This window comes from Trichosurus vulpecula, chromosome 5, assembly GCF_011100635.1.
Source record: "Trichosurus vulpecula isolate mTriVul1 chromosome 5, mTriVul1.pri, whole genome shotgun sequence".
Lineage (NCBI taxonomy): Eukaryota > Metazoa > Chordata > Mammalia > Diprotodontia > Phalangeridae > Trichosurus > Trichosurus vulpecula.
Window position 1 is genome coordinate 299,882,686 of NC_050577.1, and position 16,792 is coordinate 299,899,477.

At 51.7% G+C, this 16,792-nt stretch overlaps 1 protein-coding gene across 1 annotated transcript; it reads right to left on the bottom strand.

The window, feature by feature from the left end:
• Positions 1-2,668: 2,668 nt before the first annotated feature.
• On the bottom strand, positions 2,669-16,338 carry PMM1 (phosphomannomutase 1). Its single transcript, XM_036758419.1, has 8 exons — positions 16,029-16,338; positions 9,375-9,492; positions 8,708-8,784; positions 8,189-8,280; positions 7,261-7,360; positions 5,447-5,522; positions 4,890-5,005; positions 2,669-3,932 (listed from the first exon to the last, which is right to left on the bottom strand). Exons 1-8 carry the CDS (start codon positions 16,110-16,112, stop codon positions 3,810-3,812), a joined length of 786 nt encoding a protein of 261 aa, XP_036614314.1. The 5' UTR covers positions 16,113-16,338; the 3' UTR covers positions 2,669-3,809.
• Positions 16,339-16,792: the final 454 nt, after the last annotated feature.

The window sequence follows — 16,792 nt, forward strand, 5'->3', positions numbered from 1 at the left end:
AGGCTCTGGCATTTTTTTGCTGCACGGACCAAGCTCGGCCCCCTCCCAGTCCTGTGTAGCTTTTTTATGTATGTGTGTACGTGGTGTTATTTTTTCCCGTTTGTACTGTTGTCTAAGCTGTGCGGAGAGGTCCAGACTGAGGCGACAGGCTCAGAGCTTCCCTCTTCTCCCCAGCCCCACCCTCCTCTGGTCCCTGGATGTCTAGGGCCACTGGGACCAGAGGAAGGTGTTAGCCAGAAGACCGACTGTCCTTCCCACCCCTCTCCCCCTCAGAATAGAGCAAAAGCATGGCATCATTGTGAGTCCTTTGGGTAGAGGATCACAAAGGGAGCCTCGTCCTCCCTCCGTCCCTTCCGCCTTTCTATCCTTCCTTCACTCTAGGAGAATCAGTCCCTGGAGAATGGCAGGATCTGAGCCCCTGCCTCCTTCACGGATCTTCCCTTGTCTCCCTAACCATGCCTGGGGGTGGCAAGGACCTCAGTTGTTTTTGTGGACACCCCGCACCTCCCACCTAGCACGGGGGAGGGAGGGAGAAACCATGAGCAGCATCTCTTCCTCCCCCACCTCCTACCCCCTTCTGTCTGGGGGCTGGGCTGGGGTGGCAGAGGGGGGGGGGGAGAACGGGGGAATGCCTACTTGTCTTTCCACCCTGGGCTGCCTCTATCTGGGAAGACACCTTGCCTGCTCTCCTTGATGACTTTTTACTGATCTGGGACTTGATTATGAGTGTATTTCACCCTGGGGGAGAGCCCCACTCAGCACTGTGCCATACCACCTTCACATGGGCCCCCCCCAAAACTGAGTGCTGGTGGTTCCTGTGTCCCCCAGACTCTGTCTCTGTAGCACTAACACTGACCTTGTCTCTTCCGTCTCCCCCACGTTGCCCAAATGTCACCCCCTTTCCTTCAACTGCCACACTAATGTAATGCATCGTAGATACTGGCCAGACTTAGTGAGGCCAGGAGGGTTAGAGGGGTGGGGATGGGGTTTGCAGTTGGTGTCCTCATGCCAGGAAAGGGGCAGAGTGGACCACCTAAGCCGGGGCAGGGGGCCTTCCCTCAGGACTCAGGCTCCTGTTGGGGTCCATCAGATAAGGTAGGATGGGTGGAGGGAGGGTAGGCCTCAGTGGGAAGGGCACCAACTGATTCTAGATCAGCTGGGGGTGGTGGTGGAGGAAGCTGACTGTTCTGAATTCAGGACAAATGGTGACACAGGGTAATTTTTTTATTTGGAGGGGAGGGCACCAGAAAGCAGGGGCAATGACAGAGAAGGGTATAGCACCTTACAGTTTATAAAAGCCCATGCCTTCTCATTTTGATCCTCAGAAGGTCCCCCTGGGAGGTAAGTGAGGTAGAACTGTCCCCACTGGACAAAGTCGTGCAGCTCTCAAATGGACCTGGAACCATAAGTCTGAGAACTGGTCCAGCATCTGCTCACTAAGCTGAGCCGTCTTCCTTCAGGGCCCGTTGGCTTCTCCAATCAGGGATTTTGTGGGTGGTGGAAGTGAGCCACCCCTACTCCTAGTCTGGGGACTCCAGAAGCGGAAAAACCTCCCTCCACCCCCAGCCCCAATTGAGAGGGACCCCAGGGATTCCCATCGTTGCTCACCTAAAAAAGCACCCGATGGAGGGTCTGTGTGGGATCGCTTTGGGGCTGGTGCCTGAGGAGAGGTCATAGGCCAGTCATCCCTTCACGTGAGCTCTCGAGGCTTCTATGTTTGTGGAACTTCCCAGGCTTAGGTTGTACCAATCCTCCAGTTTTCTTGCCCTCCCCTCTGGGCCTGTGGGTACTCCTCTCGGCCTAGGTTGGTCTGGTTGGGCAGGATATGTGGAATGGAAAGAGGGGGTGGCTGCAGCCCTTTGAGGGCCCTCCTATCCTAGCCCATGCCCCCTTCAGGGGTGTAGGGACAATAGTAGCACCTCCCTTCTCTCTTATCCCCCTAGAAACTGTCGTGTGTCTGAAACTTCTGTGTGGTTCCCACCCAGCGGACCTGGTGTCCACCTTTGTAACACTGGCAATAAACCATTAGGAGTGGCCTTTGTCTCCAGGTTTCTTCAGGCTGTTGGAGGAAAGGAGTGGGAGAAGCTGGGGTGGAGGTGGGGGTGGGGCGGTGCTTAGGAAGAAGGGAACCACCCTCCTCATCCTAGGACAATGCAAACTCCCACGGATTTAGGAGCCCTCTGCGTTTGTCATACTCCTACAGGGTAGGCCATCCTACCAAGACTGGGGCAGAGACCACCCCTCCCTATCCCAGAGCACTCCAAGGACTTCTTTGCACACCAGCGTTCCACACTTAGGGGCCACCTCCCTTTGGCACCCCATGGTCTTCCTCAAACTTGGGAACCAGTGATACAGTTTTTGGGGGAGGAGTCCTCATTCTTCATGGCTGCCCCACTGTGGCTATGGGCCAACAGATGTTACTGACCTAATCTCCCTTCACTTTGGTTCCTTCATCTACAAAAAGAGGGAGTCAGTATAGATGGTTTCAGGGGTTCCTTTGAGAAGGAGTCAGTATAGATGGTTTCAGGGATCTCTGAGAGGGAGTCAGTGTAGGTTTCTGGGGTCCCTTTGAGAGGGAGTCAGTGTAGATGGTTTCTGGGGTCCCTTTGAACTGAAGACCCATGTTCCTATGGATCCCTTCTACTGGAAAGGAAACAAGGGCCAGGCGGAGACAGATTTCTGCTGTTTAATAGAATTTGTGACATAATAAAGCTCTCTGTTGTTCAGAGCTGTGCCCTTCACCCCTAAGCAGAGCTTTTTCTTCCATACATACACTCTCTCCAACGTAAAAATCTTTTTTTGCACAGAAGAACAAACACTGATTCATTCTAGGTGAGGATGGACAGTGTCCTAGCACAAGGGTCAGAGGTCAGCTGGGATAAGACCCAGAGGGAACAGGCCATATTGTGTGTGGGAGGGTGTAGAGGCAAAAAGGGCCTAGGATGGTACCTCTGCCAGGCAGCCGCAAGGCTGGGGGGTGTGGAGGGAGGAGGCGACATGGCCATCCACTAGCCCACCGCTGTGTATCTTAGTTGAATGGCATGCCAGGGGGTCCAATAGTGGCTCTGGGTGGGGGGAGAGATAAAGGGTGACCAGGGCATCACATCCCTGCCTCTTAGGGCTTTACCTCTTGGGAGAGATGGGGTTTAAGCTCTTAGGCATGCAAGAATGAGGCTAGCACCCACCTTCTGGGTTACCCCTGGTGTGCAGCTGGCTTGTCCCTAATCCAAGGTGGGGCAGAGGCTGGAAGGGTCCTGGCCCATAGCCAGCACTTCCTGAAGGCTTACTGATGGATTCCCCCCACAACGCCCCTCACCCACTTACTCTCCAGGCCCTAAAAGAAGCTTAAAAGGGTGGCAGAAGAAAGAGAAACCTATCCCTTCCTGGATGCCTGTTGTCCCACCCACTCTGGCAACCTTGGAACTATAGGGAAGTGCATGGAAACCTGGGGCCAGAGATCAGTAACCCAGACTATAAACACCCTGAGGGAGGCCTTGGGCCATCAGCCACATTTTCTATCTGCCTGTCCATTCATCTGTCTGTCCATCTGCCCCCATGACAAAGCTTGGTTGGGCCCCTTCCAACCCAAGACCTTTGCTCTGAGTCCTTTCCAGCAGACAGGCAGGGGATGCTCTTCCTCTGTGGGGAAGGGGAAAAAAGACGGGAGCAGGGAGAAGGGCCAGGGCTGCTGCAAGGCTCCCCTCCCTCCCCCACTGCAGCCAGTTGGGGCTCTTCTCCACATGCCCTGGGGGTGTTTCGACAAACCCCAGGTGAAGACACCTTGGTCCCTGAGCCCTAGGGACACAGCCTCATGCTTCATGGGCGCTCTCTGGGAAGAAGAGCTCCCGGCACCTCTGCACGGTGTCCTGGGGAGAGACCACACTGTGCCCCACCGTGCGGGGGTCATCGTAGATCTCATGGTCATTCCCGCCCTGCGGAAGGAAGAATAGAGAAGTGACTTTCGCTTTCAAGCTCCAGGCCTTCTCCTGCTCAAATCACCTGGTATTTACCTGTTTACTTACCCTATGGATTCCTCTCCCCTCCCCCAGCAATGTAAGGTCCTTGAGGGAAGGACCAGGTTGGTTTGGAGTTTGTTTTGTTTTGTTTTGTTGATTTTTGTGACCCTGAGCGCCCAATGGTGCTGCCTGGCATACAGTAGGTATCTAATATTTATTAAACTGAATGACCATCCCCACAGTGCAGCCCTCTCTGGGGGGGGAGCAGAAAGGCCACTCTGAGACCCTAAGGCTGAGGGCATAAGTGGAGAGCACAAAAGAGCAGGGAGCTGATGGGATCCATTGGAAAAAACAGGGATGCCAGGAAGAGCAGGCTGGGGCAGAGGGGAGGGGGAGGACCTGAGCACGGCTTCAGAGCCGAAGGGCTGGCCTGTGGAGGAGCGATGAGTTTTATTCTGCAGGTCCCCAAACGGCCGAGCTCAGGACAATGGGACCTCTCTAAAGCTCTCTAGGCTTGGTTTCATTTATAAAATGGGGGCTCTGTCTCCAAACCTCACAGCCCTACCACCTAAGAAGGACGAAAACGTCCTAGTAGTGAGAACTATCCAAAGGTGGAGGGACTGGCCACCCCTAGAGAAGTCCAAGCGGGATGACGCTTGGGGAGATGTCATACTTAGGGCCTAGGCTTCAGTCCCAGGTCTGCTGGTATAGCACCCGTGTGGCCTTGGGTAAGTCACTGTTCTGGGCCTCAGTTTTCATGGAATGGAGCAGATGAGCCCTCTCCCAGCATCCCCCCCATAGCACCTAATTAGGGGCTGAGCCCCCACGAGATGCTCAAGACTAACCATGGCTTCACCCACAGCATTGGGGGGGCGCTCCAGATGGATCAGGCCTCCTCCTCCCTTCCCAAAGTAGCATGAGCCCTGAACTCACGGGGCTGGTCTCATTCCCAAAGAAGTGGATGGTGTCAAAGCTCTCCTGGTCCAGACGATCTAGGCAGTAGCGCTTGTCCCAGCCTTCAGGGAAGACGTCGAAGCTTATCATGCCCCCTGAGGGGCCAAGGAGAAAGGGGATGAGGGGCGGGGCAGAGCAGCACAAGAAAGAGTGCCCTAGGCAGAGAGCTGGAGTTATTTAAACACGAACTCCAGAAGGCAGGGAGACCTCGCTTTTCTTTAACTGCCCAGGGCTCAGGAGCACAGCACAGGGCACAAGCAAAGGCTTAATACATGCTAATTGAGTGAGTGAGTGAGAGAGTGAGAACTGAGATCTGCCCCAAGCTAGCTGTGTGACCTGGAGGAAGGAGCTTACCCTCTAGGAGCCAGTTTCCCCAACATTAAACAAGGGGTGGGACCGGGTGGTCTCTAAGGCTCCTTTTGGTTCTGACTGGGGATCTGGGAATGAATGCAGCCCAGGGGTACCCTGGGTCGAAATGGTCCTTAAGGGGTAAGTGGAAGGGAGAGATCTTCCCGGCCACTTTCCAAACCACACACCTCGGGAGAACCTCAGCCCTTTGCCCGCAAACTCTGCCTTCAAGGCCTCCACGAATTTCTCCCGGATCTTTTCTTTCTGTAAGAGGGGAGTGAACAGGGAAAAGAATTGTTACAATAGACATTTCTGTGGAGCATTAGGGTGTGTAGGGTTTTACTCACATTGTCTCATGTATTATTTACTTACCATACTGAGTCTCTCAATAACCTTATGAGTTGAGTGGGGCTATTACTACCACCCCCATTTTCAGAGGGTCATGGTTTTAAATCTGGAAGGGGCCTTAAGGTCACTGAGTCCACCCCTCCCCCAATTTTAAAGAGGGAGAAACTGAGGCCCAGAGGGACTAAGTGAACTGACCGGGGTCAGGGCCTGATTTAGGACGGGAACTCAGCCCTCCCGGGCCCTCTGGCCTCGACAAGAGGCTCATCTGGATTGAGCCTGAGAGGGAGAAGCTTGGCCTTGCCCCAGGTCAGTGAAAGGCAGGAAGGAGGGAGGGCAGGCCCCAAGTTCCCACTAATTCCCAAATCCTTGTACTGGTCCAAACTTCTCATCAGGCAGATCCCCCGCCCTTTGGGTTTGGGCTTTTCTTTCTGGGTTGACCAAAGTCCATAAAGACCACTCCAGGCCCAGGGAACATTCTTTCTTTTGAATTCCTAAACTCATCACAGAATTCCATCACTCTGTGCCTGCAACTGTTTGCTTCCTTATGTGGGCAGCGAGGTGATGCAATGGATAGAGCACCAGCCTTGGAGTCAGGAGGACCTGAGTTCAAATCCAGCCTCAAACTATTCATTAGCTGTGCGACTTAACCCTGCCTCAAAAAGAAAAAAAATTAAATATCCCAATCCGGGTCTGACTTTTCACACTAGAAGCCATTCTTCATTCCCCAACAAAGGAGGTGCTGAGTTAATAAGCACTTGTGGGTGGATTATGTCCTTCAGAGCACAGATCTGGGAGCCAGGTGATGGGCTCAGAGCCTGCCTCTGACTCAAGCCTGGTGACCTTAGGAAAGTCATTGGCCTCTGAGCCTCCTCTGTAAAACAGGGGTCACAAAAGCCTCTACCCCCCTGAGTTATTGTGAGGACAAGATGATATGATAGATGTAAAGCATCTACAAACCTGAAATGAAATTATATAGAAATGCTGGCTGTTGTAATAATAACATTTTATTATTTATTATTTACTATTACTATATTCGATTAGATATATTACATGTAATATATGGCATACAATAGTATATAATAATTATTAATGTAATAATATTATACATTACTTATTATTATAATCTCCCAGCTTGAAGTAATCTCTCATTTCTGCCCTATTGCCTCTCCGTGCTGTTTATAAGGAAAGTGCTTCTTGAGCCCTAAAAATGTATGGAAATACATAAAAATATGGAAATGTAACTGCTTATGGGACATTAGAAAGAGCCTGGGATTTGGACCCCAGGGACTTGGGTTCAAATTCTGATTCCTTTATTTACTGTAAGATCCTTTGTGATCTGGAACAAGTTCCCTCTCCTCCCCAGGCTCCACCTGACTCAGTAAAATGATGGCCTTGGAGCCACCAATGAGGAAAGGTAGAAGAGCAAAAAGAATGCTGGATTTGGAGAACCTCTGATGTCGGGAAAGGAGACTGACCTCTCTGGGCCACGCTTCCCTCCTCCGTAAAATGAGGGGGTTGGACCATGACCCGCAAGGTCCACGAGCTCAGGATCATTTTCTGGTCTTCGAGGGAGGCCCAGGCACCAAAAAGAGCCATTTGCTCTCCTCCTCCCACCTCCCCAGACTGGGACGGCATCGGCATCCCCTCCCGTTACCTTGTCCAGCTCCGAGAATTCAATCCTCTCCTCCAGGGTACAGCTGCGGCCAATGGGGGAGACGTTCAGCATCCCGTTTCGGAATTCGATGAAGGTCCCGCTGTGGACAGAGGACAGAAAGTCTGGAGCTGGGGGTGGGGAGAAAGCCCAGAAGCTCTGAGTGTCTCCTCTAGTGCAGCTGGCCAAGCAACTCACCCCAGTGGGTAGTGCACTGGACCTGGAGCCAGGAAGACCTGGGTTAAAATCCTGTTTCAGGCACTTAAGCTGTGTGACCCTGGACAAGTCACTTAACCTCTGTTTGCCTTCTCTATAAAATGGGAATAGCACCTGGCCCCCAAGGGTGTGGTGAGGATTAGCTAACTAACTGTAAGTCAAGTGCTTTGTATAATTTAATATACTAGATAAATTCTGACTATTGTTATTATATTCTGGGCCCTAAGGGCCCCCCTCAGCCCTGCCTGACATTCCCTGTTCTAAGCTCCCTCCCAGCCCTGATGTTCCAGGTCCCAAATTCCCTCCTCAGCCCCGCCCCTCCCCCCCCCCCCCCAGCTTCAGCAGAATGTAAGTCAGGTTCTAATCAGAGCTCTGATCTAGCAGAGACCAGGCCTCTGGTCTGGTGAAAGGTCAGAGGCTTGTACCCATGCTTAAAGGAGCCATTTGAGGAGGGCATGATGTAGGCAGTCAAGGGGTTGCATCTGGCCAATGAAGAGCCTGGCAGGGGATTCGAAGTGGCGGGGGGGGGGGGGGGGGGGTCTAATAAAAGAACTGGCACCCGTCTGAGTCCTTGTACTCTTCTGTACTCTGTTCAGGGGATGTACGCATTTATTCAGACCGAATAAATGTAAAATATAATTGAAACGTTCCTGGCTTCCCAACAAGTATTGTTCACTCCTAGGCGATGTAAGTATGTTTCTGACAATGGCCTCACCGCTTCTTGGGCAGCTTCAGCAAGGCCATGTAGCTGAGGCAGAAGTTGATGAGGTCCTGTAGAAGCTCCTCTCCGAGGTGGTTCTGGATGGTCTGAGGCCCGAGCAGGAGGGGAGAGAGATGAGGAAACGCAGCAGAGAGGAGACTGCCCCTCTCCTTGGCTGGGGGGGGGGGGGCGGTGGGGGGGTTGCCAGGACTATGAGGGACAGATGGTTCTAGCCCCGTGCCCCCCAATGTCCCCGGGTCCTAGCCCCTCACCCAGCTGGGAGCAGACCCTCTGGTGAGAAGCCCCTGGGGCCTCAGTTAACTTATCTGGAGCATGGGATCATCTCTGCCTCAGACTGCACTGAGGTCAGGAAGTATCAGGGCATCAATATGGACCCCCTCTCATATGGGGAAGGGGCAGAGATGGAGGGGGAAAAGCAGGGCTGGGGCCAACCAGGAAGTAAATTGAGAACCGATAGAATAAAGGCAAGAGGGGAGAGGCCCAGGAGCCGGGGAGGTGGGGAGAGAGGACAACCTGCTTGGAGAGCAGCCTTCCATTTTTGTATTGCACCGTCCCATTCTCTGCAAAGACGTAGTCAAACTTTTCTATGACTTTGGGTGAGGAATGAGGCACAGCAGCAGGGAGGCCAGTCAGGGTCCGAGGCAGATGGAGACCAGGAAGGAGTGAAAGGTGGCAGAAGTGACCCCAGCAGCTCCGCCCCCCCATCCTGACCCGAGCGCCCTCCATCCAATCTAACCAGAATTTCTGAGCTTGTTTCCTCCCTTTCATGAGGCGGGCACTTGCCCTTCCCAAAGGTGAGCCCCACTTTAGAATCCATGCAGAGCTGGGATTCGTCATCCACACGACAACCCCCTGCCACCCACCCCCACAAGTCATTTCTCCCTAGTTTAAACACCTCCACTTCCTTCTTTGACTCAAATTGATTTTGTTTGGCCCAGGAACGCAGACGCTGGTTTGGGGAGGCTTGGGTGCCTCCCTGCCTCCCCACTCTGCTCCTGCCTTTCCCTAACTCTGTTTCATGAAGAGGGGCGTTCCCCTAATTCCCTCACCCCCTGCCCCCACATGCATGACTTCAGCTCTAGCCTCCTCATGGTCTGGAAGCACAAACCAAGGGAGAGAAGGGAGGAGAAAATGTCCCCATATCTACCCCCCCACACACCTAGGAAGTGAAAATTCTCACCTTCGTCCCCCTCTCCCAGCTGTTCCGCGATCTTGGAGTAATCGGAGCCTCCCACCACCCCAATCTTCACCCGTCCCCGAAGCTCCTGGAGGAAGGCTGCTACTTCGGGGTCGATTTTCTAGGGGAGCGGGAGAGAGCCCCAGTCAATACACCATTCCCCTTTCCTCTTTCACAGATGTTCTCCTGAGACCCCTCCAGCCAGACTGCAGGGTCCTCAAGGCCCCAGGGGACCTTCTTTTCTCCTTAGGGCAAAGCCAGGCAATTCAACCCAGCCATGATTAAAGCCTTTCTTACAGTCCAGGCAGAAATGAAAAAAGATCCAGTCCCTGCCTTCAAGAGACTTATCTAGAGAACAGAGGCAGTGTGGTCCAGTGGAGAGGATGCTGGATTCAGAGACACAGGAGCTGGATTCAAATGCTGCCTCTGACACTATGTGCTTATGTGGCACTATTGGGCAAGGCACTTCCCCATCTTTGGGACTCAGTTTCTCCATCTGTAAAATGAGGGGGTTGTACATGATGGCCTGAGGTCCCTGCCATCTCCAGTGCTATGAATAAGAGGATTGTGACGTGTACACAAATAACTCTAAGGGGGAGATAGGAGTGATGGGGCCAAGGTGAGATCTGACACAGGGGGATTTGAGGAAGAGGTCACTTTCAAATGAAGCACCCAGGGAGGATTTCCAGAGGAGCCTTGTTCAGCAACCTTGGAAAGATACTGAAGAACAGGGGAGGTGCTGATGATTGGGGGACACACGGCACCCTTGATCTCAAAAAACAGAAAACAGATGGAGTCTACAGACTATAGGTCTGTGAACTCACCTTGAGTTCCTGGAAAGATTTCGGTGGCATCAGAGGACACAGGTGAGAAAAGGTAAAATAGAACATACTGGAAGGGCTGGAAGGCGAACTGTGAAGCCGAGAAGCATCAACAGCCTTCCTTTTCTGAGTGGGTCGCTAGACTGGCAGGTCAGGGGAACACTAGAGATGGCATTTTCCTGGGTTTTTTTCTTTGTTTTCATTTTAACAAAGTATTCAACAAAATATCTCATGGTATTCTTGGGTGGAAAATGGTGGAGAGGTGTGGCTGAACTATAGTACAATTAGGTGGATTTAGGACTGGTTGGTTGAAAGACTAGACCCAGAAGTAGGCATTAATAGACAACTCATCTTAACCTCTCTGGGCCCCAGTGACCTCATCTATACAATGAAAGGGTTGGGTTAGATGAGCTAAGGGAACACTAAGGAATGAGCTAAATTAAAGCTCCATATAGAACCAGTGGATAGAGCACCGGGCCTGGAGTCGGAAGATTCATCTTTGTGAGTTCAAATCTAGCCTCAGACACTTCCTAACTGTGTGACCCTGGGCAAGTCACCTAACCCTATTTGCCTCAGCTTCCTCATCTGTAAAATGAGCTGGAAGAGGAAATGGCAAGCCATTCCAGTGTCTTTGCCGAGAAAACCCCAAGGATTGGACATGACTGAACAACAACAAACAATCACATAGGACCAGAGAGTTGGTCCTCCTAACTGTATGTTGCCAAGGCTTCCTGGCCAAGGAAAGGGAGAAGGTTACGGGGTTCTGTCTGCCAGGAATTCAATGCAACAAATGTCAACCCTCTATTCTGTGTTGACCACTGGGGTCTCAAAGATGGATCGGCCAGGTTCCCAGAACTCAAGGAAGTGGGGAAGCGATAATGACTTTAGAAATAATTAGAACATGAGTAGGGGTTGATCGTCACAAGATTTAGGGTTGTGGAATGTATGGAAGAGGCAACATGGCAGATCAGGTTGAAGGGTGATAGGTTTGGGAATCAGGGACACCTGGCTTCAGATTCCATCTCTGACACTCACTGTGCAGCTGAGGACAAGTTACAATTTCTCAGAGGTTCGTTTTCCATGAGTGAGAGCAAAGCCCTTCATCCCCTCTTTTGTTATTATTATTAATGTTACCCAACCTGAAGCCTTTGGACTAGGGTGAAAGAGAAACCTCAGTGTCAGACTGATCCATTCTGAAGCAATGCTCTGCTCCCCTCTCTCCAAATCAGCAATCCTCTCTTAAAGTCTGTAGAAAGGTGAGGAAAGTAAGTGCAAAAGTCCTTAATGGATCCTCTGGAAGCCATTAGGGTCAGGGCCCCTAAGAACAGGACTAGCTTCCTCCATCCTCCAAAGGTACTGAGGTATGTATGGACCAGAGAGAAGAAGTCTCTAACGTTACTTCTGGTCACTGTTTACGAACAAGATGTAGACAGGATAAATTAGAAATAACGTCGAGAGGGAAGGTGCTAGAATTAAGGGGGCTTACTTTAGGCTTCTTGCAGAAGGTGGAATTTCAGCTGAGATCTAAAGGAACCCAGGGAATTTAGGAAGCAGAGATAAGGCAAAAGGCTTTTAACGTAGAGTCCACCGAACTTCAAAGAGTCTGTGGACAAGGATGGGGGGTGAGGGGTGGGGAAATGACTTTTATGTTCATTAACCTCTAATGGAAATTTACTAGCAAGTCTTTCAAATGATTTTTAAAAAAATGATTCATACCAAAAAAAGGCTACAAGCTCCTGTATCGAGCAAAGCAGAGAAAGCTAACAGCAAACGGCTAGCTTGGGAGATTTTCCTTAAGTTTCTCATAAACGTCACTTCAGAAATGCCTTGGGTTCTTAAACAAACCATTAGGATTGAAACAGAAGCATGATTTGTGAATTTCCACATGGTCCTTCCCTGCAGGGACATGGTCAACATTTGGTCTCTAGGGGGTGACCCATCTCCCCTTCCCTATTTGCCAGGTCATTGCCATTCTCTGTATGTAGAAATATGAACATATGTGCCCCAAAAAGTGCATTAAGGACATGTCTGAGGGCATGAAGGCAACCCTGCCTCTTAAACGGGACCTGCTTGAGTTTAATGATAAATTAATACAAATTATTTCCGTCAGACCTGTGCCTAAAGAGCACAGTTTTCATGCTTTTCTTTGATGCGTAAGATGAGGATAATAACTGCCTGATCTCCCCTAGCCCAGCCCAGCCCAGCCCCCCCCACCCCCAGCTGCAGCATGGCTGTGAAGCCGGAAGGAGATGCTGCTGGGAAAGCCCTTTGCCAACTCTAAAGCGCTGCCTAGAAGTCATTTCTGATTGGCATCCAGCTGAGGGGGAGGCAGGGAGACTTCCAGGAGGTTTGGGTAATGAGTTCATCCACATTTTAGAGGAAGCCTAGGGTGTCAAAATGGATGGAGGAACTGGGGAGATCTTATATGTTCAGAGAAAAAGAGAGATGTAAAGGTGGGGAAGGGCAGAATGAGTCTGGGGATCCTTTTTGATGAGTGGGGAGAGAATAATAGGGATCAAGACTGGAAAGAGCCTTGAATGCCAGAAGAAGAAATCTGGGATTTTGTTCAGTGGGTAATGGGGAGCCTCAGAAAACTCTACCTCCCAACCGTGCTTTTACAAAAACCTTCTCTGTGTGTTTGGGTAAGTAGGGTAAAGTTTATCTTTACTTCTCCTGGTCTTTGAGATAAGGACTTCGAGGAAGCCTAGGGAGGTTTAGGGCATGCTGCCTTGACCTAGCCTCAGACAGCCCCAGACTCCCCCAGCGGGCTTTCACGTACATATCTGCATAAGGGTGACCAGAGTTTTAGCAGGGGGAGGTGAGCCAGGATAAAGGCGGCCAGTCTGCAGAGGAGGATCTGTCCTCTATGGGGAGATGGGCTTGTCTCCATGGAACACAGCTGTGTGTTTGCCCACATCCTGGAACTTCCATGCTGGACCATCTGCTCTGTGGCTTGGGGACCCCCTCCCCCGCCCCCTCTCAGGGTCTGAATCATTGGCTGGCCTGGTATAAGAAAGCAGGAGAACGGAGGACAACAACAGGATTCGCAAACTGTGTTATAAATATTATCTTATCTGATCCTCAAGAAAACCCTATGAGGTGCTCTTCTTAACCCCTTTTTATAGATGAGAAAACTGAGGCAGACATGCCCAGAGTCCCACTGGACTTCCCTACTCCAGCTCTCACCACAACCCATCAAATCTTGTTATTGTCTTCACTTTACAAATTAAGGAAATAGAGGCACGGAGAATTTAAGTGACTTACTGACAAACCTCCCTCTCAGTTCTAGGTCTATGAGCCAATAAATATTGGGGTGCTAATAAGCAGTTCCTTCTCCCACTTCTGGAATGGGACCTTCAGGTTCTTTAATCTATCATACCCTGTAATATTAATTAAGGTGGGACTTTTTTTTTTTTACTGTTTTCTCTTTTAGCACCTATTTAATCAAGTGCCCTCGATGACTCTGGCCTTTGTTTCTTTGATTAAATTGGGAGTCTTTGACAACCTCCTAGCCTCAAGGGAAAGCCTGGTTTGCATGGGTTTGAGAAGCATGTTTGTGATGCCAGAGGCTTTTAGGCCACGTGGGTTTGAGTCTCAGGTTTGTGACATTTGCATGGGTTTGAGTCGTACATTGTGACACCCTTTGATCCTGAACAAGATATATATACCCAGGGTTTGGTGCTCTCCCTCAGGGCTCTCAGTCACGCAGCAGTTTTAAGAGCCCTCTGGCTTGTGAACCCAGATGTTGGTACTTTCCTGGTAACTATGAATCATGGTTTGAATCAGACAAGGCCTGTCAGTCAATGTTTGTATCTGCTCTGAAATTCAGGTTGCTGGCTTTTCCTCCTGAACTAAGTGAATTATATTTGTATGTTGGATTAAAGTGGGATTGTTAATCCCTTAAAGTGCCTTTCCTTAGTAAGGTAGATCAAAAGAACCTGCGTTAGCTGGGTTCTTGTTGTCAGGCTTCTGTTGGTCTTTCACCCCCACAACGGCTGCTAGCTGAATTGTTGCTATGTAGCCATAACTCTGCTCTGGCTCTTACGATCCTGGCTTTCTCAACAAAGCCCAGATCACATGTTCCCTCCAAGGGCCACCTCCAGCTATCTCCCCTAACTCTAGGGTGCCCCCACCTCAATTAATAGCATACACTCTCTCTTAAAATCAAATTTTCCAGCCCCGGGGAAGGAGCTCTATCATTTCTGGCTTTTTGCTCCCAGGACATAGTTAGTTGGGCCAGGCAACAATCATTTGTTAAAGCCTACTATGTGCCAGGCCCTGGAAATACAGCGACAGAAGTGAGAGAGTCCCAGAGGAGCAGAATGTCTACATTATTCCAGGAATCAACAAATCCACAGATGACTAGACACTAACCTAGCCGCTGAGTTAATCGGTGTTCCTCTAGACTGGCACTCCTCTGCCATTTTATAATCTTCAGGAGATGCCAGGGAAGGGAAGTGACTTGTCTCGGATTGGAAAGCCTGAGTGTGTTGGAGATGAGAGGAACCTTCTACACTCATGTCAGTTCAGACGTCCATGCTCAGCCAAGCCAAGGAAGAGAGGCCACTATTCAAAGTACATAGGCCTCAGGAAGGGTGGGGGGCAGGTGGGCACTTAGGCAGAGGTGAAGACAATCAGATAAAATAATGTCGATAAAAAGCTGGCTATAGAAATGAGATTGTTTATCCCGGGGCTGAGAATTAGAATGGCCAGGGTAGGGAGGCAGGGCATAGGAGGGGAGCCATGGCAGGTGCAGAAGCTGGATTAGGGGGTCTAAGTGGACCAAAGGGAGTATGGGAAGACTAGGAAGTGTGTGTGTGTTGGGGGGGGAAATGGGGGCTGCTGGTGAAGATTAGGGGAGCCACAGAAGGGATTAGAGAGGGATTTACACCTACTCTGGACTCTGAACTTGTTTTTTTTTAAATATCTATTTTGATAAGTATATTTTTAGAGAATTAGTTTCCTTTGTAATCCTTTATGCTCTATGCATTTAAAAACACGATTATAATTTAGAAATGAAAATGAAAAACTTTTTAAAAAATTGGGTTAGGAAAAAAATTAAAACACAATTCTGGAAAAGTGGGTGCACCAGACTCAGAGGGATCTGGACACAAATAGGGGTTATGGTGAAGACCCCTTGGGTTATTGGGGGGGTCGGTAGGGAGGGGAGTCACATGGGGGGCAGAGAAGTTTAGGATGGAGGGAGGTGGCAGCAGAGTAAGGTCTCTGCGGAGGGAAGTAGGGTGGTCTCCCCGTGTTGGGGTCAGGCGGAGGTGGGGTATGGCTGGGCACCAAGTGAAGGCCAGGATGGGGGGCAGTCCTAGGGAAGTAAGGGATGGAATTAGGGGGTCCCCGGGGGCAGTCCTCAGGAAGTAAGAGATGGAATTAGGGGGTCCCCTGGAGGTGGTGAGAGGCTGTCGTTCCTGGGCAGGCTTGGGTGGGCGGTACATCCAAGGTGAGGAAGTGGGAGAGCGGGTAGTTAGGTGAGGGCAGCGTGACGAGTGGGAGGGAGCGCGCTGGGCTGCTCAGGGGAGTCAGGCGGGCTTTGGGGTGCAGGCTGGGGACGGAGCCCCAGGGAGGTGCCTGCACTCACCGTTTCCTTGGCATCAGGCTTCTAAGCCAAGTTCTCTCGGCCTCCCCACCCAGAAGCGCGCGCACACGCTCCCCACCCCAGCCTCGGCTCCCAGCCCCCCATTTCTCGCCCCTGCCCCTCCCTGCGCTGACCCCGCGTCTGCCTCCCGCCCCGGCGTCCATCCATTCATCTTCCGAGCCCTAGTCCAAGGGCGGCAGGCAGAGGCCGTGGACAGGGGCCCGGGAGTCCGCCGGGCGGCCGTACCTGGCGAGCCGGGGTGAGGGTCCCGTCCACATCGAACAGGCAGAGGACGCGCTCCTTCCTCCGGGACGTCTCCCCGTTGGCCATGACCTAGGCGCGGGCGAGCGGCGGAGGCTGCGTGGTTGGCGGGAGTGACCCAGGCTTGGCCTGAGCAGGAGGAGGAAGGAGACAGGAGCGAGGGAGGGGGAGACAGAGGGGAGGAGGTGGAGCCCAGCCCTGGACCTCCGCGGCTCACGGGGCGGCGAACACGTTCCCTTTCCCCGCCCAGGGTGACAGCCGGGAGGGGAGGGACCTGGACCGGCACTGTCAGACCTGGCCCCGCCCCGCCCCTCCACCAGGCCCCAGGCTTCTGATTGATTAACCAGACCCCAGGACCCCACCTCTTCTGCGACGCAATGTCAGAGCTAGGAGGCAGCTTAGAACCAGCTGGGAGGGAGCTTAGCACCGGGGCTGTCAGAGCCGGGAAGGGGCTTAGAATTGGGGATGTCAGAGCTGGAAGGGAGCTTAGACGGGGGATGTCAGAGCCGGGGATGGACTTAGGACGGGGGATGTCAATGTTGGGGGTTTCTAAGTGTAGGGAGAATCCCTGCGTCAAGGCAGGAAGATGGCCCCAGTGACCTCACGAGATGCCCTGAAAGTCTACACTGGGGTGATCTCCACCTTTGAGAGAGAAAGTGGTATGGGAAGGAGGGGAGGGGGAGAGGTCTACCCGAAAAACTTGGGTCCAAACCAACCCAAGGTAGCTAGATGACCCTTGCCCCCAAGGA

Excerpts from the sequence above, each read along its gene's own strand:
- PMM1 (XM_036758419.1), bottom strand. The coding sequence starts at position 16,112 with ATGGCCAACGGGGAGACGTCCCGGAGGAAGGAGCGCGTCCTCTGCCTG. Across the intron at positions 7,361-8,188 it reads CTGAAGCTGCCCAAGAAGCG|CGGGACCTTCATCGAATTCC; the intron begins GTGAGGCCATTG and ends CTCTGTCCACAG. Across the intron at positions 3,933-4,889 it reads TTGGGAATGAGACCAGCCCC|GGCGGGAATGACCATGAGAT; the intron begins GTGAGTTCAGGG and ends TTCCTTCCGCAG.